This window comes from Colius striatus, chromosome 4 (genome assembly GCF_028858725.1).
Source record: "Colius striatus isolate bColStr4 chromosome 4, bColStr4.1.hap1, whole genome shotgun sequence".
In the NCBI taxonomy this organism is placed as follows: domain Eukaryota; kingdom Metazoa; phylum Chordata; class Aves; order Coliiformes; family Coliidae; genus Colius; species Colius striatus.
This window is the reverse complement of record NC_084762.1, coordinates 6,237,069-6,264,537: the sequence shown is the minus strand read 5'-3', so window position 1 is coordinate 6,264,537 and position 27,469 is coordinate 6,237,069. Positions and strand designations below refer to the sequence as shown.

Below are 27,469 nucleotides of genomic sequence, written 5' to 3'. Positions count from 1 at the left end.
GGCTACACATAAATGGTGTACTTTCATAGGTTTTTCACCTACTTCATCAAGCTTCTAGGAAGCCATTCAAACCTCTAAAAATGAGAATTCCCACGCATTCCTGTATCTCTACAGCTCACCAGCCTGCTCCTGGGGCTGTGTCCTAGTGTAAAGCTACCATTCTGTTCCCATTCTCATCCTTCTCAAGAAAAATGTTTTGCCTTTACCTATACTTGAGTTTAGATCTCAGAATTCAAAGTTTCATCCTTTTCAGATGCAGAAAAACCCGTTAGATGCCAGAGGACTTAATCTTGCCGTTTCTTAGGCAGGCATAATTCAGGTAAATGTGACACAGTTGTGGAAAAAGTATCCTGAAATTATTTTTATGAACTGGTAAGCAGCCATCTGTCCACAAACAATCACAGCCTGCCCCCAAGATGAGGCTCTTTTATGGCTGTACTTGTCTGCCACCATGTCCTTTGTTTGCTGACTGGTGAATTATGGCTCATGAATTCACCCCATTTTTTCTGCCTTCCCCAGACTGCTTGTGCTTATTGTTTTATCTGTTTTACCAAAAAGAAGGAACAACAAAACCCTGAAATGGTTATGCTTTTCTTTATAGTAGATCCTCACTTTCATTATTAACTAAATATTCTTTTTCATGTATTTGTTTTGACCAGCCACCACACCAGGATCTCACTGGCACATGAGCTTGCTGAAAACCTTGCCCCAGAACTGAGGACACCACAAACCATTCTGCATATGCATCTGCCTTCCAAGTTTGAAAATGTCAAAAAAAGTAGTTCCTGATTGAAAAAAAAACAGAAGTGTAGTCACATATAAGTCTGCTATGATGAATGTTCTTTTCCTATAACCTCAAAGAGATTTTATCTGTGTCAAGATGTGAAGTATGCAAGTATTATGAAAGCTCTAGTAGCTGGAGAGATACCACCAAGGTTCCTTTTCAATGAAGCTTCCCCTGACTCTTCACTGAATCCTGTATTAGATTATCTTATGTGCTAGGAAGTGACCATATTTCACCTCTTGCTGAGAAATAACTGCACCTAGGATGTTTAGTACACACAAGTCCAAATGCACAATATACAAAATGTGTTTGTCTCATGCAAGTAAAAAATTAATAATAAAAAGCTTTTTGAACAGCGTATCACATGTCAGAGCACTGAGCCTGTTCTGGCCTTCGTGAGTTGTTGGAAAGGTTGACTCTAGACAGTGATAAAAACTAATTGTAGAACACATACATCCAGTTTGGGAGCTCCTTCCTTGTGAAAGGATTACCTAAAATGAAGAAATAAATGAGATGCAAACAAGCAAATTCTACCATGCTCAAACATTTTCAAGGCACAATACAGTAGCCAGGATGAAACACACTATCACATTAGAAAGAAAATGTGATCAAATGTATTGACAAACAGAGACATCAGTAGCAGTTTACCTGTAATACTAACTGCTATTGTATTTAATTTATTTTGTAAACCAGTTCAGCCTCAGTATTTAAAAGGTCAGACTCCAAAACGTCCACAAGCTAGAACTGAAAGGCAAGATCCACCACAGATACACGATACTCAGCACCGACATAACACGATGCTCTGTAGAACAGGACACAAATGTAAATAGAGTCAAGGATCTATGGAAAAGGTTTCTGCCAGCCAGCCTCAAGAAGAAAATTCATTAGTTTGCACTGACAGTAAGCTCTTGTTCAACACATGGCACAAAAGCCAGTAGCAAACATAGCCAACACCGCTACTTAAGAACACTCAGGAAGTAATCTCCGAAGCGAGGGGGGGAAAACAGTTGGTGTCACTACCTTCTGTTATTTGAGAAAAGCCAGGTAGCTTTGCTACAAGAACCTTTTGCTCAACTGTTGACTTAGAAATATGTGAATTACTATTTTTGTCTCTCCTGGCTTTCCAAAATGTCTCCTGGAGAGAGAGAGACAGACTTATCATTATTAATTGAAGAAAACCCAAGACAAAAGTGTTTTCTTCCAAGTATGTCCCAGACCTCCAAGCTACAAAAACACCTTAATAAGTGAAAGCAGGAAGTTAAACAGTCCTACAAGAAATGTCCGTATTTCCGATTTAAAGGAACCACAAAAAAAATCTCTCTTCAGAATTACACTGTGAAGTAATGTGTATTTTCCTACAAGAGGCCTAAAGCAAAAGCTTCAAAAGGTTAACTTGACCACAAATAGTATTACCACAAAAGCTTGCTGTTGGATGAGGACAAGCACAGACTGAGTTCCCCCCACCCCGCCTCCAGTTTTTCATTAAACAAGAGCAAGAAAAAAAGGCCTCAAATAATTACTAGTAAGCCTGAAAAAGTGAAGGGGAAACTAAGAAATGATGACCTAACTTCATTTTATTTCCACTTAGTGTCTTAAAACATAATCTGCATCTTATTTCTAAGCTAAAGGGAGAATGCTATGCTCACCTACCTACCTGATGGCCTCATAGTTTAGACAGAAAACTAGAAACCAGTGAGAGGTTCTGGGGAGTCTTGTCTCCTGCTCTCCTGATTTCAAGTACAACCACTCAACAGCCTTACACAAAAGCTTTTGTGCCTATGGAGCAGAGGTAATGCTCTCTAGAAAGGATGTGAACAGATAAACTTCATCTAGATGACAGGGTAAAGTCCCTAAGTGTATCACCTCATAGTCTGTGGTGAGTTGTATGGAAATCTTTCCTTCCTCCCTGTCCTTGGAAGAGGGGGAACATTGAAGAACTGCTGTTTTCTCTGAAGATGCACCTTCCACTTGGCAAACAGTTTCCTGGTCGGCGTGTTGGCTTTTTTTTTTACAGAAAGGAAAAGTAGTATCGAGCATTTGAACTTCAAAGGTTTGCTGATGTCAACTGACATCAGGTTTCCGATTTAAGGGGACAGCCGGCGGGGAGGAGATGCTGCCTCAGCCCCGAACCTCGCTGCCCTCAGCCTCTCGGGAAACTGCTGGGCTCTCCGAGGCGTGCCTTAACTCCAACACGGCCGGAGATTTAAAAGCTCACGTCCACACTACAAAGTAATTCTCCGGCGCGCCAGAGCAGCGGCCCGGCCCCGCGGGACAGCCTCAGCGCGGCGGCGGCGGCTGTGAGGGAGGCGGCGGCCGCGTTTGTGAGGGAGGAACCGCGACCTCAGGATACCTTTGAGACACACGGAGGGAGGGGAGCTGGTGTCCGAGCTGACCCTCCCCTCACTCCCGCTCGGCAGGCAGGCAGGCAGACCGGGTGGCCGCGCGGCCGAGCTCGCCGCCTTCCCCCTCAGCGTCTCAACCCACAGACACCAAGTTTCGTGCCGCCGCCGCTTCCCAGCCCAACCCAGACACATTAATCCCCGCGCTCTCCCGGCAGCCTCCCGCGGCGCCTGCCTGCCTCCCCACTCCCTGTCAGCGGTTCCCCCTCGCGCCCCCTCCGCCCTGCCGTGTCGTGACATCTTCTCCCCCGGCGGCCACCCTGGCACCCCGCAACACCCGGCTGGCCCTCACATAGCCTCTCCCTCCCCAGCCCTGAGAACCCCGGCGGGGTGTGAGACAAGACGACGGGGTGAGGAAAGGACGAACGTCGCGCAGCGTTCCTGAGGCGGCAGCCAATGGGCGGCGGGCAGGGGCGGGCGCGCGGGGCACGCCGGGAGGTGTAGTTCCCCGCCGTCGCCATTTTGTGGTGCGGGAACTACAACTTTCCCGCGAGCAAGGACAATTCCTGGGCCCCGTGCGGAGCCCCGCCGGCGAGGCCAGGTGCTGGTAGCGCGGCGGACCCCGAGGGATGCCCGAGTGAGGGCAGGGAGGCGTGGCGGGCGCAGGGACGGAGCGGAAAGAGAAACCCCTTGGCTGACGGCAGGAGAGAGGCTGGTGCAGGGCGGGGAGGGGAAGGGGGGGCAGGGCAGGGGGAACGAGCGTGCTGCGCAGTGAGGGACCGTCGCGAAACTCCCCGCTCGCGTTGTGGCGCAGGGCCGGCGGCGACCTTGGCTTGCCGGGTGGCCGCTCTTAAATGCCAAAAAAACCCCACACCACCCCAAAACCGCAGAGGTGGGAGGAGAGGTAGGGAAGGGGGGCAAAGACAAGCGCGTGACGCTTGACCCGCACATAATGTTTAGCGAGGCGTGTTGCACGCGTTGAACGCAGCGGGGGCCGGGTCTTACGGCTCCCGTCCCGGTTGGGAGTTCAAAGACGGCCCCTAAGCGTTATATGTATGTATGTGTGTGTGCGTGCGCGTGTGCCCCTGTGTGTATGTGTATATATATACACGCGCGCGCGCACACACACACACCAGCAGACATATATATTAAAAAAAAGAGAGAGAGAGAGAAAAAAAAGCAGGGAGCCAGGTCCATTTAAAGTTGCTGCCGGAGAGCTGCTCTCATTGGTTAGGGGGGGAGCTGGAGGAGCGGAGACACACACGGTGCGTGCAGCCCTCGCTGCCGCCGCCGCTGCTGCCGCCGGAGCCGCCGCCGCCGCCGCCGCTGCTGGAGTTGTCTCTGCCGCTTTCCCTGCTGCAGCGGCACAAACGTGACTTCCAACGTTTTGATTATTTATCTTCTCCTTTCGGCCCCTTTCCTTCTCCAAGATGTAACTACAGCTCTGACGCTAAGGACCTGCAGATCGCTTAGGTGGCTTGAGAAAAAGGGGATATCAAGGGCGTCGTTTTATTTTTTTTTTTTGTGATTAGGGTGAAATTTTCCATTATAATGTTTCACTAAAGTGATTTTTTTTGTTTGTTTGTTTCCTTCGCATTCGTCTTTTTTTGTTTTTTTTTCCTGCGTCCCCCATTTCTCGGATTTATTGCTAGGAGAATCACATTGTGAGGAAAAGAAAGTCGGATTACAAGATACCACTACAAACAACCCCCTCCCCCCAGGATTTTTTTTTTTCGTGTTTTTTTCCTTTTTTTTTTTTTAAACAAATTGTCGCGGCTTTTAATTCATGAAGCAATTGTCCCCTTTTGCAATCAGAATTTGGATACCAGAATGAGCAAAGAAAGACCCAAGAGGAATATAATTCAAAAGAAATACGTAAGTGCTCATAACATATATCATTTGACTCTTCAGTTTTAGGAAATGGCAGTGAATGTCAAGTTTGGAGCTAATCTTGCAGCTATATGTTTTTCGGAACCGATGTGATACTGAATTGAATATTTTTTTTCTGTGGTGTGGTTGGGGGGAGTTTCGGAGGCCCCTTTTAACCGGGGTTGGGGGGGGTGGAGGGAAGGACCTTTTCTCCAGTCTGGTTATAAAACCAGATTTGTGTAGCGATTCCTCCAGTGAATAAATGTATTGACCTCAAATGACACAATCATAATCTAGGTTTAGATGAAAGGCGGGGGGGGGGGGAGGTCGGGGGGCTGCCGCGATAATGTCACGAAACTGCATTTTTCACGCGGTTTTCTTAATCTTACGCTTTTGCATGCGGAAGGAGGTTGTTTTGGTTTTGGGTTATTTTTAAATGATCTGCCTGTGTCTATCCCCGTCTGGTTGCTGAAAGCCCTTTAAGTTGGAACCGAGTGTGTGTCTGGTTATGGCGAGCTGGTTTTCTCGCACTACCACATCCCCATCTCCTCTATGCGATCGGCTGCTGCTCTGCGATAGAAACCGAAGCAGGCGGGGATCGCTTTCCTCGGGATTGACTCGAATAATGGGGAAAATGGCTCGGCACTGTTTAAAAATAATTCATTTATGATGGCTGGAAGATTTGGGCTAATCCAGTGCTAGCCCGGGTTGTATTTCTGCTTCTCTTTATTCAACCGTTTAATCAATCCCTGGTAATTGTCTAAATCCTTTAAACGTATAAATGGGGATGGATAGTTGGATTTTTGTTCGTGCTCCAGTTACGTTTTGATTGGCATTGGGGAGTTTTTCTTTACGTTTGGAAAAACGGAGGGGATTAGCAAAAATATGCAGTTAGAGCGAATAATGATTCCGATCTGCACGTTGTAAAAGAAAAATGTTCAGTTGGGGAGGGGGGGGGAAACATACAATTCGTGGCTTTTTGGGTGGGTTTGATGCGAGGCTTTAAAAGTTGTAGTTTTATACCGCGCCCGTCGTTTGTGCTGATTGGGGCTTCTTTCCCCCCCGCCCCAAGCGCGGGGTGTTTCTTGGCAGGGAGGGTGACCTTCGGGACACTTTCCCTCGCCATTATATAGATTTAGTAAAAACTGCAGTTGACTCCAGCTGACTGCTGCTATCGATTGCCCGCCCCGATGAAACGCAGCCCCCGGGGGGGGGGGGTGGGAAGGAAGGCACCCACGGGACACGACGCTGTTCGCTGTTTCGGAGCTGGGGATGGGGAGGGGGGGGCCTTTCCTTTCCGCCTCCCCTCGAAATTTCCGAATTAAAATACATCCGCATTGCAGAGGAGCGAGGAACCCGGGGCCGGCGACTTTAAAGTATTGCATCGAAACGGGAACGGCGTGTGGAAAGTCTGGCGAAACACGCGAGGCGTCCACGTTTCCCAGGCAGGCAGACAAAAGCGGGGCGGGGGGGAGGAAGCCGCGGTGTTAATAATTAAGGAAGGGGGGGGGTGTGTCTGTGTGGGGGGGGGAGATCGCCCCAAACCTCATCTCCCCCAGCCACCCGAGGGGCCGACAATGCGGCGTTGCTGCCGCCCCGCCGGGCAGGGGGAGAGCGCGGCTGCCGCTGACCCCGTGGCGGGGCGGGGAGGGGGCGAGCGCGGCGGGGCGGACACAGTGCCGTGCACTCCGCGGTTGCAACTTTGCAGCAGCGCCTTGTTTTTAACATCGCCACCACCCCCTACCCTTTTTTCATTCCTCCCTCCCTCCCTCCCTCCCTCCCTCCCGCCCCCGTGTTGTGCTGGCAGGCGGCGGGGCCGGCGGGGCGCGCTGGCGGCAGCAACAGGTTGCCGGGGCTGTGACGGGAGCCCGCGGGCCGCTGGCCACGCCGCCGCCCGGCCAGGTTCGCCCCGCTCCCGTGACGTCACAAAGGGAAGGGCCTGCGCGCCGTGGAATCTTGGGCGCTTCTCGGCCCCCCCCCTCGGCCCTCCCCATCCACGCCGTGACGTCAGGGCCGAGGCGGGGCGGGGGCGGGGGGAGGCCCCGGGGCAGCGCTCGCCGGTGCTGCGGGCGAGGGGGCGGCCCGGCCCGGCCCGGGGACAGGTGAGCAGGTGCGGGGCCGCCCGGCCCGGCCCGGCCCTACCGGTTTCGGGGTGGGAGGTTGGTGAGCCGCCGCCTGGCGCGGAGGGGAGGACCGGTCAGGTCTCCCCGTGGGGACGCGGCATGGAGACACGCGTGGCACACTTCCTCCTGCCCGTGACCTTCCGGCGCTGCGGCAGCCCGATGCAGCGTGCCGGGCTCCGGTTGACGCCTCCTTCTCCTCGCCAGTGCCAGCCAGGCCTTTTGTTGTCCGAATGCGCGGCTTGCAGGTGGGATCGCCCACCCTGTGGGACGGGGCTGCAAGCGTGTCTCGGCCTGCGCAGGGGCCGTTCAGTTCCCCCCCACTCCGTCCTGTCGTGCTCGGCCTCACCGGTGACATCCCGCATGCTTGGGGTAGACCTGGACTCGGGCATCCAGGTATCCCTGCAAATGACCCGGGAGCGGCAGCGTGGAAAGCCACAACGGCTGATGCAGGCCTCACCTCAGTGGCCACCGATCCCACTTCGGCCCCACCGCCAGGCCACGATCCGCCAAGCATCGAGTCCCACAGCCCGGCCGCGGGACCGTTGACGCTCCCTGCCCTGATATGAGGGCAGTGCGGGGATGATGGCCCACTGTGAAGTGTGAGGGTCCATCTGAGTGCTGCCACACCGGTCCCTGCTCCTTATTTTGCTGCGGGTTTATATACCACGAGCAGAGCCTGCTTAGGCTAAATGAATTCTGAAAACAAAAAAGGTGGTGAGAACAATGGAGTAAAGCCTGCGGGTTGTGGGCTGCCGTCGCAGGGCTTGGCTCCCTGTTCCCGAAATGGTCCCAATTAAAAGTTCTCTTAAACTTCCAGAGTGTTGTCCTTTGCGACTGATAACCCAGGAATGAGGAAATGCGTGTGTGCATCTTTTTTTTCCCCCTGCACTTTAAAAATGCTATCACTTAATTTTAAAAGAACTATGGCTGACTCATACAAATCTTTCTTCTCACTTTACCCTCCTCCTTCTCAAACATCTTTACATATCAAATATTGCCTTTTGGCTCTAGCCTCAGAAAACTGACAGCTTTGTAAAGCATCAGCCGAGAAGCCAGACTGCATTCAGTATGCGCTTGGAATTAATAGTTCTTAAATGAAAAGCTTTGAAGTCTTAAGCGTAATTTCACAGGTGCATTTTCCTGCCTGTTTTCGTGTTGCCGAATAGCAAATCTTCTGTTCTTGTTGGCTTGGGTCTTGGAGTATCAGACCTGGATTACTGTCCTAAAATACCTACACAGTTCTGCCATGGTAGCAGATGGCAAAATACAGTTAAGGAGTAATGCCGCTCCTGTTGCCTCGTGTTGCCTTGTCCTTGCAGAAGTAAAAGTGCTGTGGTCTGCCATGAGGTGACACGCGTCACCTACAGACGGCCTGGTAAGCCCCTCAGACAGAGGGCTGGCAAGGCCTGTCAGGGATTAGTGTGCTGCAGACATTTGAGGAGAGCTCCCGTGAGTGCTGCAGCCTTTTGAGACAATACTTGGGTGTGCTTGAAGCAGGCTCATGCGTTTTTAGGGAGGACAGTGATCATGCAGCAATAACTCCTCTGCAGCAAAGGATGTTTGTGTGCCCTGGGCCCTGGCCATGAGCGCTACCCAGGGCTTCAGTTTGACCTGTGTCCTGCCTTTTTTTTTTTTTGTCTGCTGGAGTTTCCTCGTTTCCCTCTCTCAGCCAACTGACAACATGACTTTGACCACTTCTTATAGGAGATAATTTAAATACACTGGTGGCATTAGAAGTAGTATCCACTGTACATTGCATCTTATTTCAAATAACCTGGAGCTTTCTTAAGCTGAGCGTTTTTCAGTCTTGCAGTAACAATCCAACAGCGGAGCACACTCAGGTCGAGGGGGTATGTTTATTTGGGGGGGGGGGGGTGTGCATCTAACTCAAGCTAATGGTTTCTTTAAGGGTGGTAGCTACACTTGAGATCTGAGTTAGGGTTGGCTGTAACCTCGTCCTGAGACTACAAGGCTATGTTGTAAGTGGCTATAGGATGATGTGTAACTAGAAACTAGGAAATAAAATCGTTTTTTAAAAAAAGGAGTGTTTCCTTTGCTGTCAACAAATGCTTTGCCCTGAGGTACTCATGGACTCCTGCATCCTCTGATGGACTGTGAGCCAGGAGTCTGTGTAAGATGCAGTCCAGAGTGAATTATAATGAATCAAGGCCCCAGTGAGGACTTTCTAATGTTCATTAAGCTCTTTCACCTTCTCTGATGAGGCCTACTAAGCCAGTGTTAAGAATATATTACTTCTTCCTTTTCTGTAGATGTAAAAGAACAGCTAATGTTATGCATATGCTGAAGTGTGGTATAAACATCAGCTGATTCTGTAAGGCAGTAGCATTCCCTTCGTTTTATTGTTTGATGGAACAGAAGTCTGAATTACTTGCCTGAAGCTACGTACTGTAAAGGTGGCAGAGATGGAACTAATCTGTGTTTCTGCAGCCTCGTCCAATATCCTATCCTGTAGCTTACAAGCTCTTGCTGTGAGGCATAGCATCTGCTATACAGGGACTGCCTCTCACAGCTCAAACTTTCTTCAAGATTTTCTCCCTCCCCAGTTATGATCTGGGCTGTTAGATCTTCAAGAGGCATTTCAGCATGCATACTTGACTTTTTGAGTGACGATCATACCCTGAAGCTGATGGAGACCTGTTGATACTGTGATGACTCAGCTGCGGGAGTATTACATAAAGTAGGTCGATTTTTAAATCTCAAGAGTCTGAAGCTAAAGAGACTCCAGGTTTAAAATGTATGTTTTGTTTATACACACTGCTGATGTTTCCTGGAACTGAAAGTTCTTCAGGAGGAGGGAAATGTTTTTGAGGGATTGATTTGGGCTTCTTTTTTTTCCCTGCCATTTGTGTTGTATAGTGATTGAATTAAATCAACTTGAACACCAGCTGCTTTCATTTGTAAAGTTTCCCCTTTGCAGCACTTGAGTAAAAGAGAAACTTAAAGGTAATCGTAAAGCAGGGGAAGGAAAAGCAGAGACGCTCTTATTATTTTTTATTACAAGCACCCAGCTTTTGTGTGGTTTAGCAGATGTGGAATTTGCAGAGGAATACATGCACTGCTGTGAAATGCAAATTTGCTTTTAAAACATTCCGGTTTTTTCCCCTCTTAGTCCTTTGCATGGCTTTCTTCCCACCTATAAATGTAAACCAAGTGTAAATGATGCATTGTTTGCTTTAGTGGGCAGACAGTCTGAAAACAATAGTGCTAATGGATTTGACTGCCTCTGTGTTAGATTAAGGGGACATTAACTTGCAGTCTAATAATGCAAATTTCAGTGTTGCCAGACCTGAGCTTCCTTTGAGTGTTTCCTGATGCCGATGGCCCTAAATGTCCCTATGCTACAGGCCAAAACTGCAGTTGACAGGTTTTATGGTTGAGCCCTTCACCTTCAATACAACCCCTTAACCCATTGTTATGACTTTAGAGAAAAGGGTAAAAAAGTGCCTAGGATTTAGTGTGAATGATGGGGTATGGTACATGTATGCTTTTAATACTTACTACCATTTTTATTTAAAGCATTTTTAAGTGGTAGGATCCCACCAGGAAACTTAAAAACTGCAAATCGCTCGTAAATTTCGGGTCTAGTATGTGAGGAGTACTTGGCACTGAAATTCAGATACAGGAAGTAATATGCTTGCCAAAATGTATTTGATATGCTCTTAGATCTTTGATGGGTTGGTTGTTTTGCTGGCTCGTTACTACTGGGAATATTGGATGTGATCCTTCTTGTTTTTTAATGGGTAGGTTTTATTTGGGAGCTCTTGGTTTTCATTTGTAGGGGTGGGTTCATTTCAGTTGGGAGCAGAAAACCCCTGTTTTTCTCAATGAATCGGTAGGTAGAAGGTTTAAAACCGTTTGCTGTTTCACTTGCTCAGGTTTCACACTTTCCCTCGTGTAATGACATCCTGTTCTGATGTTGTTCCTCCAGTAATCCGGCAGAGGCCTGGTATTTCCAGTGGTGGGCTGTGGGAAAGGAATAAACCCTTTAATTATAGCAGTGAGGGCTTGTTTGAAAATATGCTCGCTCTCTTCCCCTCTGTGTGTGCTTGCTTTTTTGTCTGTCGCTTCCTTATGCAGATGAAGGGTGTGAAGCTGTAAAATGCTGCTGTTCAACTTGCCTCGGAAGCGTGGTGGCGGTCAGTGGCAAAGCTGAGCGGTAGCTGAGAGCACTGCCGCACTGAATACCACGTCTGGATGCTCTCAGAGCTTAGAGATCACGGGTGGTGTGAGTGTACTCCCGTCTACTGATGTGCAAAGTTGATGGGTTTCATTGCTGCTGCTGCTGTAGAAAGCCATTCGCAATGAGCAGCTTGGCTGAGCATCGAAGTGACGAGCAGAAACACTCGGGTGGAAGTAGCCATCCCGCCGGTTCAGGGAGGGAAGAGCAGCATCTGAAACTGCTTCAGCACTAATGCACCAAATGCCTCATCTTGGACTGACGCATCATAAACCATACCCTGTACTTTTGTCTGGGGAGGAACACAATCTCTTGTAATCAGACATAAGAATGGGTTGGTGTGGTTAAAAAAAGTGCACTGAAAACAAAATGGGAAACCTGTATTAAGGTCAGGCCTGTGCAGCAAGAGTAGTTTCTGGGCAGGTTTGGTGTGGTGCCTGTAGGATTGCTACTGGTGCAGTCAAACGTTCTGACACTGCTAAAATAGGTTTAGCGAAAATGTGCCAGTGCCCCCAGTAGAGTTTATAATTGCATCACTGGAGGGGCATGACTTGATCCTTTCTAAATGTCTCTCTTCTGTAATGTGTAATCTGCTGGGTCTATCTTGTGGGCTTTTCTGCCAGCTTCTGCCCTAGATTTGCTCTGCAACAAAGGGCAGCCTGGAATCTGAAAGGGCAGCTTGGAATCTGGGGCTGTTACTGTATTACTCTTCCTTCCTAGAAGGAAGAGCTAGAAGAGATGCAAATAAATAAGAATCAAGTTGAGAAACTGTGGCCTGCTGACGTGCTCTGGGAGGGGAGGGCTTGTGTTATTTGTGTCCCTGAGCTTTGCTTTCAGTTCTTCGAGCTTGCCCTGCTGGTCTGACATCCTTGGGTGACGTGATGGTTGCGGATTGGCGTGTTTTGGCACGCGCACGCTACGATGACTGGCGAACGATATTTAGAAAGTTCAAAAATAAACCACGGGAGCTCATTCTGACATAATCTGCTAATCTTAGTTTTGCACTTTGATACCGTGTTGTCTGAGCCAAGTTAGGATAACTATATATTACGAGCAATTCATTTTTAGCTTTGCTTGCAGATTAATTTTGAAGCAGTGCACGCTCTTAAGAACGGTGGGAGTGGATTTGGAGAAACTATTGGCTCTTTCAACTATATGCATATGGAAATAAGCTCTGTGCCTATTTTTAAAACAGATTTATGTGAGTAGGAGTAGAGAGATGTGCTCCCCAATACTTCTGGACAATGTTATGTACTGGCATTTTGATTTGATGTTCTTTCCCTTCACTGCCCACAAGAGTGGGACTGCCTTCTCTGCCCTTTCCCACATTTGTATTTTGGAGGAAGGACTTTTTTTTTTTCTCTTTCAGGGCTGTGCTTTATTTTCTTCTGGGTAAAAATTCTGCTGCTGCTTTGGGTAAACTTTAGCCTCGTGCTAGGCATCCTGCTACTCGTGCTGCTTTTTTGGGGAGGTCCAACCAGGACAGCAAGCTTTTGCGGCTCCTCAGTGAGAGGAATTCAGTTTCCCCTGGGCTTTGACAACTCATTTTAAACAGCTAATAACATTTTTTTCCTGGCTACATTTGGAAATGGCCTGCATTTTTAAGAAAAGCAAAGAGGAATTTGCAAATACAAAGCATGTGAGTTAAGTGAATTGCAATGTATGAATATTTTTTGAGGTTGCTAATAATAAAGTGGATAGAAGCCGTCAGTCTTGGACAAGAGTCAGTGTAGTATCTCACTCTTTCAGGTGCTTAACACTGTTATTAGTTGTTGCATTTAGAGTAGGATTTTCTATGCTATTCTAAAACTGGACCTCTTTATGCCTCAAAAGTACATGCTCTAGAAATTGTGTTTAGAGTTTTAAGTTGTTGCAGGCTACCACCGTGTGTTTATAGTTTTTTTTGGTTTTTATAAGGTTCCTTTTAGGCAGACTAAGGGTGATTTTGAGAAGGGATATGTTTCCTTCTTTCTCACCTTTTTTATTTCATGGATATTACTTTCAGCCACTGTGTCCCACAGAGTTCTTTTTGGTACTTGGAGGTTGTGAGCCAAATCCCTCAGCTGCAGCGTGCATGCTAAAAACCCTGTAATAGAAATTTCCAACCCTGCACGTATGCCAGATCAATTAACTTCTTAACTCAAGCTGACAAAAAAAATAGCAATGCTTTTGTTTTGGTTTCAGCCCTACAAAACTTGCTCCGGACTTTCCTGTTATTGTTTGTAAAGGTTTTCTGTTACTGTTTGTGAAACTGACTGATAACTAAGCTGGTGTTGCATGTGGTTCCTTTTTGGCTGATATTCCACAGGATCGGTCCTAAAGTGAGTGTTTTCCACTGAAAGATGACACAGATGGACACGTGAGATGTGGTTTTCTGATTGATAGTCATGTTTCTCACCCCTCTTGAAGCATAGTGATAATGATGAAAATTCTCATGGCCTAGTGCCATTGTGCAGACAAGCTTTCTGAGACCAGGCAACGTCCCTTTCAGTGCTGGATATAAAGCAGAAGGTAACAGTGTTGGAATAGTATTTCCTCTAATCAAATACTAAAAGCAGGGCTCCACTTCACTAAGATTGTATGAAGAAGGTAGTCTTTCTGTTACTGAGGTCTTTATCTTAAGTTTGAAAAGCTTTGACCAATGATTTTTTGTTGTAGTTATTCAGCATATGAAGTGGACAGGGTAATTACGCTTTGTAAGACAAGGGGCTTCGTGTTACTTAAAAGCTGGAGTTACAGCATGTTATAGGAACTATAACCTTTGAATTATTTATAACTCGGAAGAAATAATGGTTGTCTTAATGGCAAATCATTTTGAAGCTGCTGTTTTCATTTTTTCAAGTCTGTCTGTGACGCCTCGAACCAATAAAAGCTACAAAAATAATAAGTAGCCATTGAGAGAAGCTGTTGTGACCTGTTCTGCTGGAAGTGTCCTGTTCTCCCTATCTGCTGGAAATGTCCTGTGTGTAACTATTGCATTTTGCTTTCGCTAACAGTATTGTGACTGTGGAGACCAGTAAGCTGCCTAATGCCATGTTTTTATGATCACTTTTAAGCCTGGACTGCACTGAAATAAGTGGTTTAGCCTTCCTCTGCCCACCTGTTGCCCCTTTCTTCTGAAGGCCAACATGTCTACCAGGTGGTAACTCCCGCTGCAGACTGGGGACTTTCCAGGTTAAAACTGAACTGACAGAATATGGTTGATTTTTTTTTTATGTGGATTCATTTAATACTGCAGTTTGATATTGCAGTTTGTGATGCAGCTGTAAAAATACTTGGTTTGGGAAAAGTGTTGCAGGGACACAGAATGAAATGGCAAGGGAGGGGCAGGATTGCTTCTGTTAGCTATAACGTGAGCTTAAATGGGCTGTGAAATTATGACTAAATAGAAGTCAAGATATATGTTTTATTTCCTAGCAAACAAAATTATCTGTCCTTGTCTGCTCTAAGGTTTATCCGGGCATGGGTTTTGCTGTAGTGTCCTACTGCTGGAAACAAGGTGGATATTAATAAGTAAGGTTGAAACAAAGTCAGGCCATGCAGGTGAAAATGAAGCTGAAGATGTTTGTGCCTGTGGTCATGGTGGTGCCATCATCACTTCCAAATTGCTAAAATATCTCAGAAGATAATTAAAAATGTGCTACTCTTACTATGTGTTATGCTTGCTTAGATGGGATTTGAACACTTTCAAACTTGAGAAAAAAGGAGAAGAAATAAAAGTGAGTGTTGTGCTTTCCATTGCTAAATGTGGTTGTAGTAGTGGTGTTCTTTTTGGTTGAATAGCCCCATGCATCCACCCTACAGTACAGGAGCTCCACCATGAAAGTGAAGCCAGTATACCATTCCATTTTCTACAAGGACCTGCTTACAGAAAGGAGTCCCTCTGGAAATCTCCTATGGCTTTATTTGTTTTATCTTGTACTACTGAAGAATAAGCTCAGATAGTTTCTCTTGTTAAAGAGACTCATGTCTGTTGAATGTGCAAGAGAACTGGAGTGCTGATGTGTTTTTGCCCCAGGTTCCTAAGTAGTGTGAGAAGGCTAAACCATGTCAAATCAAGAAGCTGCAAAAACAAGATTTCCTTTAATTACATGAACATCAGGATGTGTCATCACATGGTTTTTTTCCTCACCATTGAAGCCAGCAGTGGTGAGACTTCTGGTCTTTCCACATAGTTTAATGCTTTGGTCGTTATCAGTACAACTAAACTGCTACATACAAAACAGGGTTGCTGAAATTACCAGGCTTTAGAAGTATCTATGCCCAAACTCTCTTCTTTCTTCCCCCACCTGCTCATCCTTAAACAGTCTGGTTTCAGCACAAACTTTCAAAGACTGTTTAGTGGCACAGTTAAGGGAACACTGGGGCACAACATTTGGCTTCGCTGAGGATTAAAAAGACGCGTGGAACTGCACCCTCAGTTTGGATCCAGCAGGATGCTGTAGCACGTGCCTGTCTCAAATGGATGAATACTCTTTCTGACGTCAATCGAAGTACTTGGAGCTTGTGAGTTAAGTACATGCCAAAGTGCTTTTGAGGGCTTGAGATTTTGCCATTCCTGTGTAAGAGTGTGTGCAGGTATTTGCAGGCAGGAATGTTAGTTTTCTGAGAGGGTGATAGCCATTTAATGGTTTTAATGGCCTTACTAGATATAGACATGCCTTGGTTTTTGTTCTTTTATTTTGCTCCAGAAACTTTTTGCTTTTCCAGGGACTTAATATTTTATTTAAATGTAGTAACTGCCCTTTTTCTTTCCTTAATCTTCTCTTCATTGTAGTGTGCACATGTGCATAGTACTGGCAGTTTTTACAGTTTACTTCCCTGTTCTCTGCTCTCTTTTCTTCCAGCCCCATGCTTTTGTCTTTCGCTCATTTCTGTGTATTTCTCTGGTTGGGCTTCCCAGTCACACTGTCCCTGTCTCAGGAAATTAGCTCTTACGAAGTTACTGACATCTTTTTGCAAGCAAGTAAAATGAACTATTGTCTCAATATCATTTTGTTTTCCTGAAGGCCAAAGGGGAAGATGAGGAAAAGTTTCTGTAGTTCATTTTGGGGGCAGCTCCATAGGAAATACTTTAGAAGGGGGAGAAGGATTGCACTGTTGCTACTTGTCTCTAAAAGAGCCTGTGTGCAGAAATTGAGTGTTGGTTGTAGAAAATACTGGGTGTGCACTTAGGTTATGCAAGGCTCAGCAAACTGCCCATGCGTAAGTACTGTGAAGGAAAAGTAGAACGTGGCCCCGCTCATCCCTTTTTACAGTCTTTTTATGAACTTTTGGGAAATAGAATCCTGCTGATGTGAGCATTCAGGAAAAGATAATTTCATAGTTCACATACATTAAAGGCTTTCATTTATAAGGCATTAATATTCATGCTCCTTCACTCAAGAGCAGCATTATGTGACACGACTGACCAGTCGTAAAAACCAGTGCATAGCTTCCATTATTGAAAAGATCTCTGCAGTCTCCATTTGAGTATGACCTTCCAAAATAGGTAAAGGTGGTCAGATTTCTTCCAGGCTGGGTGGCAGACCAGGTATAATAATGATTTCTGGGCCCTGTTGCTTTGCAGAGGAGGAATACAATTTTTAGCATAAATATGCAAAGATGATATAAAAATATGATTTCTTAAAGTCTTCTGCATAATACAGTTGCTTTATGTCATACCTAGAATTTCATTATAATGCTACTTCAACTGGCCTCTGTGATAGCTGGTACTGTATCATGAAAGAAATGTGTTTATGATGTAGGTAGTAATGTTTTTTTTTCCTCTCACAGGCATCTTTTCTTATGTTGTCATTGATCCCTCTACCTTTTCTGGTGTCGTTTTATGCCCGTTACACTTGCAGTCAAGGATGCAGTGAAATTAATTCCCTGTGGGCATTTTGGAAATAACTGGTTCACTAATTTGGATGGAAGAGAGTGAATGAATGAACAATTATTTGCTTTTTTTCCCCCCACTAACTTTTTTTCAGATCCTGCCAGGAGTGAATCTCATTGTGTTTTCCCTTACGGACAGCTCATTTTATAAGGCATTATAATCCCATGTCAACTCATGCCTCTTGACTTGTCAGGCCATTCCTGTTAGGCTCTGAAGCCTGGCCCAAATGGGACAAGGGGTGACCTTCCGTACATGCCTGTCTGTACATATCCTTCTTTCCCCTCTGGATTAACACTGAGGTGACCATAGGATTTCCCCATCAAAATGGTCAGAAGCTTTTTTTGAAGGTTTTTTTTTTTTTTTCTGGGTGTACCTTTGCTGCTTTCTTTATGTGCTTTTTGAGGCTTTGCTCACTTTGCATAACCGTGAGTAGGTGTGTGGTTCTGTCTGAGGGACTGTCTGGCTATCAGCTCTGCAGGATCTGTCTCCTCAGAGGTCTTTCAAAGCATTGTCATTTTATTACCTACAGACTACAAGCATGACTGCAGCCATACCTGGGGCTTTGTCAGGGAAGCAGGAGTGTGCTCAGCTCTGGAGAGCTGAACTGCCCTGCAGCACAGATTGTGAAACCAAGTTTAGGATAATGTGAGAAAAATGGCCATGATATGTATCCATGGTTGGAGTCCTTCTCATGAGGAGGATGGCTTGCCTTGAGGTCCTGGTTAGATCCTATCCTATTTGCTGCTTTTACTTTTGTGCTCTCCCGCAGCACCGTGTCACGGTCATACCTTGGGAAGGTCAGCTACAGCATATCTGACAGGCAAAGTAACTTGGAGGGAAGTGCTGCTTCATCTTTTACGATAGAAGAATATACATGAACACACTATACTGTTGTCTTTGGGATAAGGCTTTGAAGATATCTGTTCAGGCATGTTTTTGAAGGTGTTCTTCTCTATAGATAACTTATCACAGTTCTTCTGTTCCCATGGAGCAGAAAAAATACATCTTGGCTAAAAGGTTATAATTTTTCCTTGAAAAGCTTCATACTTTTGCCCTGCTGCTTCCTTTACTCTCTGCTCTCCAGATAACCGGGTAGGTTTTTTTCCTCATGAGAGAAGACCTAGTATTTTAATCAGCAACTCACATGTTAGAAAGCCAAAGGGACATCATCTAGCACTTCTGCTTTGAGAACTCATTCCTCGGTGGCAGAATGCCATTGATAGTTACAGCTGGTTTCCAAATTTCCAGTCCACTGACTTTATGAATTATTAGATCACTTTCTTCAGTACAAGTGAGGATCTGCATTTGATCTGAGGGAGTTAATATATAGTTTAATTTCAACACACATGAATAATGTTAAGCCTGTGCATAAACTAGTTAAGGAGAACAAAATAGTAGATGATCTCTTGAGGCAACCCTTTGAAAGGAGAAGTAATATCTTATAAATTTTTAAGCACGTAAGGAAGAAGATTGAATAGCTGGCATTATTTGAGAGAAAGGACTGTAAGGACAACTCTGAGACTGTGTTACTGACCTGCTGCTGTTCAGCTTAGAAATTAGGACAGCGTCTAGTAAGGGAAGTCTTGGTTATAGCAAAGTGGTTATCAGGGCTTCTAGTCCTGTCATAGATAAGTGAATATAAAACTGTCAAAACCGGGACTTTAAATGTGTGTCTCCCAAGTTGTGGTCATTTGCATGGCTTGTTTTGTTTCGTTTTAATGGTTTGGTTAGTTGGTTGTGCAGGAAGTCCCTAGAGACAAACTAAGGTTATTTCCCCAATGACATGACCTTTAGGTTCTTAAAGGTGCAAGTGTCTGCTCTTAAGGTTACTTGTAGCAAAACTTGAGTTGTCTTCTTACAGTCAGTTATTTCATCCTCGGTTCACGTCGTGGCATAAGAAAGTTCTCTGGAGCAAAGTGCAGTCAGTGCTTTGCAGCCTTACTTCATGGCATTTTCCAGTGTTTGGCTTGTCTAATGCCTTTTTAAGTAAATTTTCTCAGCTCTCGGTGTTGGTGAGGTTGGTGGTTTCAGTGTTCTTTCTGTAGAAGACTCATGTGTCTAGCTCTTCCTGGACTAGGGTGAAGAGCTGCTTCATTGTCATTTCTGAAAAATACCTCTGCCCACGTTTTCTCGGCACAGCCTGTCTCCTTGTTTTTGGCACTTTGACTTTCTGATGTGGAGGACCAATGCAGATATTATTAGGGCTAAATACAAAACCTACCTTTAACCATTACTGTTGTCATAAAAATGATACAAGGTTGATTGCTCTTTGATTTATGCGTTTTGGCCATCTTCCAGGATGAAACTGTAACTTCATTGCGCAAGACTTTCAGAACAGTACAGAGCTGTCCATTTATTTCCTTCAACTGTTATCGAGCTGACAGCTTGCCTTTGGAGGGTCATATATTCAAAAGCTGCCAATTGTATCTCATAGTTTTAACCAAATGTGGCTGGTGCAGAATGAAGTGCATTTTCTCTCTAATAACACCCCCCTCATTTTTTCCTTCCTTAACTTTTTGCCTCCTTTCTCTCTCTCCCTTCCTTCCCCATCCTTTCCCCTCTGTTCCTCCTACTGAAAATAAAAAAGGCCTGGGAACAGAGGCAATGCCACAAATAAAAGGAATTAGGGGTTTTTTTTGTTGTTGCTGCCTGTAATTTTGGTTTCTATTAATAAGACTTTCTCTGGCTAGATCAGTTCTGCGTTGTGGAGAAACACAAGTGTTTCAAAACTGTAAATGGAAGGTATTTTTCATCTTACTATTTCTGCTAACAGTACTCCTACCGCTTAAGTTACCTTCTTATTTCCATATTGCTCCTTGTGATTTTGTTTTCCTCCTACTTCATCAGTGCTCTCCACTGCTCTTTTGGTACCTTTACTTGAGAAGTCACCATTTGGAACCCTGTGTGAAGTCATCGCCGGGAAGTCTATATATCTAGCTGAGTAATCCTCTAGAAGGAGATGGGGAAGACAAACCACGCACAGTATCTGCGTATGTACTGCTTGAAATCAGAAAGTGTATTTTTGTTGTTCCCAGGGAAATGGTTTCCTCATACTGAGAAGTTGTGAGGACAGGCTTGAATTTTTTCCGTGTTGGTGGAGTAGCACCTTGAATTCTTCTAAGTGTTTATGTGACTTTGCTGCTGGGTTGGGGGTTTCTTTTACATGTCTCTGTGCAGACCTGGAAAAATACATGTTTTTGTGGCTCAGTCTTAAAGAAGTGTTCTTAGTAACTAAGAAGGATGAGCTGAATAGTCTTGTTTCATAAAGTAGACAACTTTATTTGGATTTCTCCGACCTCTCTTTTAATAAATACAACGTTAAACGCAGTGGAAGAACAGAGTTTCAGTTCTGAACTGATGTATTCTGTCTGTGAAAACTCTTTCAATTAATTAGTTTCAAATTACTTTTCCCAAGTCATTATTGACTCTTTTTATTCAGTACATATTTATGTACTTGTAAAGTGAAAAAATAATGTAATAAATACATGACTAAACGTTACTATTTAATGTGTTAAGCTGCTTGCTTTAGTCCTAAAGAAGCTCTAACAATTAGATGAAAGCCTGCATATGTCCCTTTCAGAGTCTGTCTCATACTCCTTCTGGTCTCAAGATCGATAGTTTTGATAGTTAATTTTTAGCCGTTCATACATCCATTTTGTTGAAGTTTGTCTTATGTTTTATAACTTGAATGTTTCTTAATTTTTGCCTTGTTTCCTACTTAAGCGATGTTCTGTAATTACCTGATTCACCGTGGTCGTGTGTAAATGAAACTGTGGATCTGTTGTCAGCAATCAATGTGGTATCCATATTTTTAAATGTTATAAATTGCCTATTAAAGCTAATTTTCCAGGGCATCTCTATCTCTGTTCTTAATGTAATGCAGAATATCTTACAATAATGCCTAGGTTAACAATGATAGTCTTGCTGTATTGTGCAAAAAAGGCTTCTGTGCAGACCCAGCTGGGTTTCAGGCTTAATTCATTGCTCTATGGTGGGATCACCACAGCTGCTGTGGGGCCTTTACAAATGCAAAAAAGCTGTCAGTGTTTGTTTCATCAGATGCATAAGTGATGAGGCCAAGTTGAGGAATCCATTCCAGCGCTCGGTGTGCATGCTGGAGGCATTATTGTTTACAGAATTAGTGTCTTAATGCTTTAAAATACATGGTGCGTGTTTTGCCTTAGAGCAAAATATTTTAGGAGTAAGATGGTTTAAGGATCCTCTTCAGTTTAGTCCCCTCTTGTAACAACGTTTGCCCTGACTCATGCAAATGTGTGTCTGAATCACTGTGCTATACCTGCCGTGCTTGCAAGTTCGCTGGTTCTCCTGTCTTGTGCATCTTTTTTTTGTCAGTACTTTGATTTATTGTAAGCAGTCACAATTAAATAATTGCACAGCTTTAATGCAGATTTTATTCTCCCTTTAACTGTCAACCGGAGGAGTTGCGTTAACAGTCTCCTATGGTCACCAGAAGTCAGGGTACTTCTTTCAGCTGTCAAGGCTTGAACGAGGTTCCTTCCAGCCAATTAGAGAATAAAGATGATTGGTTTCAGAGGATGCTGCTTCAGAATGCAAAGCATGCCTCCGTGGTCGGGCTGAGCACGCAGTTTCTCAACCAATTCTCCTTTCCTTTGCTTGAGCCTTCAGGAATGTAATATGGAGTAGGGCTTTTGCTTACATGACACCACACTGGCTTTTAGGGGGTAGGGGGGGGGGGGTGTGGTGTCAGCTTTTAAATTGTTTTTCTGTGGAAGCATTCATGTGATCTTTCAGTCTTTGTTGCAGTCTGGTGGCTGCGTGCATGAGGTTTCATTAGGGCATGCCACCCTTCCCCATATCATGTAACTCCACCGATAATAGGCATTGCAGGAATTTTAACTAATGTGCTGTTTAAGCCATCGTCCTTAGGATTTTATTAAATGTGCTTGCAGCGTGGAATTTCGCTAATGCTGTAGAGTGATGATCTGTTATGCAAATTGAATGTCAGAAAGGGGATTTGTTGTCTGTATGTTGGAGACTTGTCTTTTGTGTTTGGAAATGAAATGAGCTAAATGGTGGCAGCGTCGGCTGAAATGTTTCAGCAGCCTTTGCTTTCCTGGTTAGGGGTGCAATATCGTCACTGGTGTGGTGTTTAGGGAGGCATGTTTGCTGGGCATATATGTGGTGAGTTGAATGATGTCAGTGGAGGATTGCTTTGGCACAGTCATACACAAATGAGATTATGAGATGTGTTCTGGTTGGTTGTCGTGGCCAGGCAAAGCTACGTTCTCACTTAAGCTCTTCTGCCATAACGCAGGCAGATTCCTGTGCTGGACCAAGTGATGTTTAGCTCTTTGTACAACTGGCAGTATCCATGCTTGATGGCTAAACTGTTGGCCTGTGGCTAAAGCAGCACAAGACCAGGTGTGACGTATGATGAGGATACTCTTGAGTCCTGCCAGGTGAAGGGGGAAGGCAGGGAATTTGGCTTCATTTCCAGATTTGCAGCTTCACTGAGGCACGTGAGCTGCTGCAACCCAGCAGACGTGAGAGCAGGAGTTGCCTCTCTCTGTGCTTGTTGCAGCTCTCCTGGCTCAAAAAAGATCGTTAAAAGATGACCAGCCTTCTCTTCTTAGGCTGTTCCAGGCAGCAAGTTGCTTGCAGCACTCCCTCTGCCAGTGCTTTGTAGCTAGAAAAGCTGCGGCAGCTGAAAGAAATTCCCACCTGAAAACTGATGCTCACTCTCCCTTCCCTTTCCTGCACCTCATTTACAATTGCTGTAAGCACTAGCATTTATTTCCCTTGGAGTCTCAGTTGCTATTTTGTTATTTGTTGCTGGTGGGCTGGCAATGATGGGGGAGAGCTGCTTCAAGGGCGCTGAGCGAGGTATAGTAGTGCACAGGACCTAGAAGAGCTGTACCATCAGTGCTAAGTCCATCCCTCCTCTTTATAAATTGGAGGAAGAAGGATAGCTGACTTCAAACTGCAGCTGATGAAACTGCAGCATAGCACTTTCTCTTGGTGGAGAAGGAAATGGGTTGAATGTTTTTGAGGGAGGTGGCTTTTAGAAAAAAACAAAACCTCCTTGGCAAAAGTTCTATCCTTTCTAACATTAGGGTCCTCAAGGTACAGCACTTTGGCTTTGCAGGGGTGACGGTAATGTGTCTGAGGACATAACAGGGCATTTGTATTTTTAGGGTGCAGTGCAGGCAAGAACAGCCTTTAGTGATGCCTGCACAGGCGAGGCTGAGCTGGGAAGCTGCTGTTTTTTAGTGTGCCCACGGTGTGACAGGTAGGCTGCCACACTCATCCCCCAGCATGGTGGAAACATGTTTTTGTTGAGACACACAAAGTCCTCTCGAGAAGAAAAGAGGTGCTGGAGCACCAGGAGGTAAGGTTTGTGTCTGTGGTGTGGCTGTTTCTGGCACAGAGGCTGCTCTCATGCCTCATCTCCACATGGAGCAGCCTGAAGTCAAGCAGGGATGCGGCTTCGTGCTGCAGAGGATGCTAATAAAAGACCAAATTCTGTCCTGAATGCCATGAGGGTTTTCTGAGGCAACGAGAGCCAAGAAAACTGCCTCTCGAGGTCTCCCTCAGCTTTATTTTTCCTCTGGGTCTCTGCTCTCTTGTAGCTTAGGTGGGAGAAACAAAGAAATGTGGAAGGAACACACAGGGAACATGTCTTTTTTCCCCTTCTCCCAGGGCAGATGAATTAGCTGCCTGCTCTGCCTTTCGGCAGGGGCGGCTGCTGGGGCATCCCTACGTGCCACAGCATCTTTGCCTCTGCCAGGAGCCCTGGCTGACCCTCGAGTTTGAGCTTAGAGCTACTCCATGGGAATATTTAAAAAACAAAACCAAATTATCTACAGGTTTGTGTTTTGATTTTGTTTTGTTTTTTTTAAAAAATGCATTGTTGTATAACCAGGCTTTAGAAAAACTCAAATTTAGAGCCAAATCAACTTTGTGGTTTCCTGTTGCCCTTTGGATTGCTGTTACCGTGCCAAATTGTGTTGCTAAAGAAAACACTTTAGTAGTTACGTACAACCCTGGATGCATTTAGCAGTCCTGGAAAATGCACTAGTAATGTTTGAGGTGTAATAAGCATTTTTATTATTCTTAAGATTTCTCCATTCACTCAGTAGTGAGTGTGTTTAGCCACTAATAAGAAAGTAATAGAAATTGGGATTCCCGCTTTATATTGAGACTTGTAAATGCAGTGGCTTTGGAAATAACCTTGCCAATGTTAATGCAGATGTTTGCTGTGCCAGAGTTGGGAATGTATTTCATCATAGCAGGCTGTGTTAAGCAATTGTCCTCTTGCTGGTGGATTGGCTTTTCATGGAGATTTAGGAGAGCTTTTTTTAATTAGGCTTTGTTTGAAAACATAGCTCCGTCTACTGATAGAGGTAGGTGCTACTTCCCTGTGGACTTCTCATGGTGTTTAAAGCAAAATTCCTGGATATATGCTTTTTAAGCTTCCTACTTCTGTCTTCTTTGTGTGAGAAAAAGACAATTATGTGTAAAGGACTTTGTATTTTGTATTGGGGAAAAAAAACCCTTTGAGAAGCACATGGTTAAAAATAGTATTTCAAAACACTTTCTTGGGAAGTTTTTGGATGAGAAGTGTGGTGGTCACATGGCATCACTAATGAAGCACGGAGGCTTTGGAGGCAACAAATTGTTCCAGGGAAGTGGTAGTGAGCACTGAAAACGCTGATGCACGCTCTCTGCTGTGGTGCATGACTTTGTGCTTGATACCCACCATCGCCAGTGTGCTCACCTCTTCCTGTGGCAATTTTAAGGCAGGAGAGAGCTGCTTTCCATGCTTCGGTTGACAGAAGGTGCGTTACCATGTGGCTGCCTGGCCTGCTTTTCTTTTCAATAGCTGGGCTGATGCTCAGCACTGAGTGAGGGAAGTGAAAAACAAACTGGAAAAATCTTTCAGATGCTTTAATTAAAAGTGATGGAAGCAGAGAACAAGAGCAGCTTCTGTGCTAGGACAGCTTACTCCGAGATGCAGCTTAACCGGTTAGACTGCAAGGTGGAAAATGCTAGAGACTGTGTATCTGAATTAAGCAATTTTAATTTGGTCTTTCATCTGTGTCATTACCGAGGGATATCCTGCAGGCTGGTTTAATGAACTCAATCTAGAGGTGTGTAGAGGCACATCTCTTTGCTTGACAGCAGCAAGATGGCATGCTATGACTGGCAGACATATCTTCAGCTTGTGTAATTGTCTGCTCTTGTCAGTGATGACAAATGGAGCGATGATCATATTAAACAACAAAAAAGTTCAAAGTAACAACGAAGGCTCTGAATAAACTCTTGGAATCAAAGAGATTCTCACATGACAGCATGTCAGCATGGGTATTTTTAGCCTGAATTAATGCAGCTATAGGAAACTCCCCTCCCCCAGAGAAGTTGTACTGTGCTAAGTTAGACGTCAGTCAGAATTTTTAGTTTAAATTCTCCACTTGGTACAGGTGTGTGAGCTTGCCTCATCAGCCCTCAGTCTATATTGCACATGCAGGAAAAGAAAAAGCTCTCTCAGGTCAGTAGTTCTAAAAAAATTTAAAAGAAAGGAGAAAAAAAAAGGTTTAGCAACTAAATCTTGTCTGTTGACTGACAGATTTGGGTTTTTTTGAATGAATCTTCCAAACCCAGATGCGGTAAGGATGAGATCATGCAGAAAAAATTCATCAGGAACTGAGCATAGTTTGGAGTTTTGGCAAGTATATTTGATGGGAATAGAAATTGCCTTCCTTTCTGTTTTCTCTATTGATGTGCTAGTGCACTTCTGTGTATTGTGGTATGTGGTTTGAAGTTTTGCAGAAGAAGCTCTTATCTTTTTGAGGAAGTCTGAAGTGAAGTATCATGAGAAATATTTTTCCTTTGGTGAATAAGAGGGTTCTGTAGTAGGGAAGTACCCTTCTGAAAATCCAAGAAAGTTGTTTTAAAACAAAGTGCAGGATTAGAGCATTGGGAAAAAGGATGTGCAAAGCAAAGAGCTAAGGGGAAAGAATCACCTCCACCCACCCTTCTCCACTCCCCTCATGTAGGAGCTGGGACTGAGTATTGTTAACCATGCGGGAAAACAAGAGATACACATTGCTGGCTTTACTCACTTCTTGGTGCTTATAGTTCCACTTTCATCAGGTTAGTATCTCTGTCTCAGTTTCCCTTTCTCTCTTTCTTCCTTCCACATATTGTTTTTAACCCCAATCTTTTTGTCTTCTGATAAGGAAAAGCCCCATTTTCAGCAATTAAAGCCCCCCACATATGACGAGATTAAAACTTTCTCTTCTGCATGCTCTATCCATAAATTGAATGGAAAATTGCTTCTGTGCTGCTGTGCTTGTGTAGTATCCTGGCCCCAACAGCATATTTTAGATGCTGGTCTCCAAAAAGACTGTTTCAGGCAGCTGCCACGGTTTTGTTGCTGTGATTGATGTGGGGAAACAGAGAGTGCCCAGCCTAGGATTCATTAGTACTCATCTCCAAACGGGTCTTAAATGCAGCCTTTTCCTCTTGTTGATTGAGTCAGTAAGTGGCAGGAAAATGCTTTGTCTTTGTGATTTCTGAAGTATCCGTAGTTTACTTTTGGATTTGAAAATGTTCACTGTGGTGGTCCTGTAGTGGTTTAATTGTAAGGAGAATAGTGCTTTGCACATGTATGTCTCGTTAGCTGGTACAGCTGGGACTCTCCATTTCAGCAAAAAAGGGCTTAGTCAAAAGAGTGCCAGTGTAAAAATAGCAATGTACTACTCAACAGTTAAACCTGTGTGAGATGTGTCAGTTCACGAAATCTACGTGTATTGAGTCTCTGAATACATTCACAAAGCTAATTTTTGTTGGCTGTTTCATTCTTAACATTGTGCAACTTCCACGTTCTGCAGAAGTTCCATGTAGCTACTGCTTTGGTAAGGGGGTTAGCTGTATGAAGAATGCATGATGTTGGAAAGCTTCAGTAGAATTCTGTGCCTAGTTTTTGGATACAGTTCCTTGTCTGGTTTAAAAAATGCTCTAATATATCATTTCCCCATACGGATGAGAGGCAAAGGAGCAAGATTCATGTTAGACTGATGCTCATCTAAATGTTGAATGAGCCTGAATCTTTGAGTCGTTGCAGAAAAACTATTTGCAGTTTCAAAGCTACAGAAAAATCTTTTTGCTCTCTCTGTACTAGTATGTTTTGGTATGAAGGGCCATGAAGACCCTATACAAGCTGAACTCCAGCTGCCTAAGCTGCAGGATAAATGTACTGTAGGAAGATCTACTGCTTTAACTGTCTTCTCTGTT

At 44.8% G+C, this 27,469-nt stretch overlaps 1 protein-coding gene across 2 annotated transcripts in view; it reads left to right on the top strand.

The window, feature by feature from the left end:
• Positions 1 to 3,638: 3,638 nt before the first annotated feature.
• JARID2 (jumonji and AT-rich interaction domain containing 2) overlaps positions 3,639 to 27,469 on the top strand; it is a 209,921-nt gene continuing 186,090 nt past the window's right edge. Inside the window, exons 1-2 of one of the 2 annotated variants that reach the window (XM_061994455.1) lie at positions 3,639 to 3,724; positions 4,776 to 4,998. In XM_061994455.1, coding sequence (XP_061850439.1) covers positions 4,954 to 4,998 — 45 coding nt within the window. In that variant the 5' untranslated portion in view covers positions 3,639 to 3,724; positions 4,776 to 4,953. The remainder of the gene's footprint in view (positions 3,725 to 4,775; positions 4,999 to 27,469) is intronic. The other variant, XM_061994456.1, reaches the window with a different exon arrangement.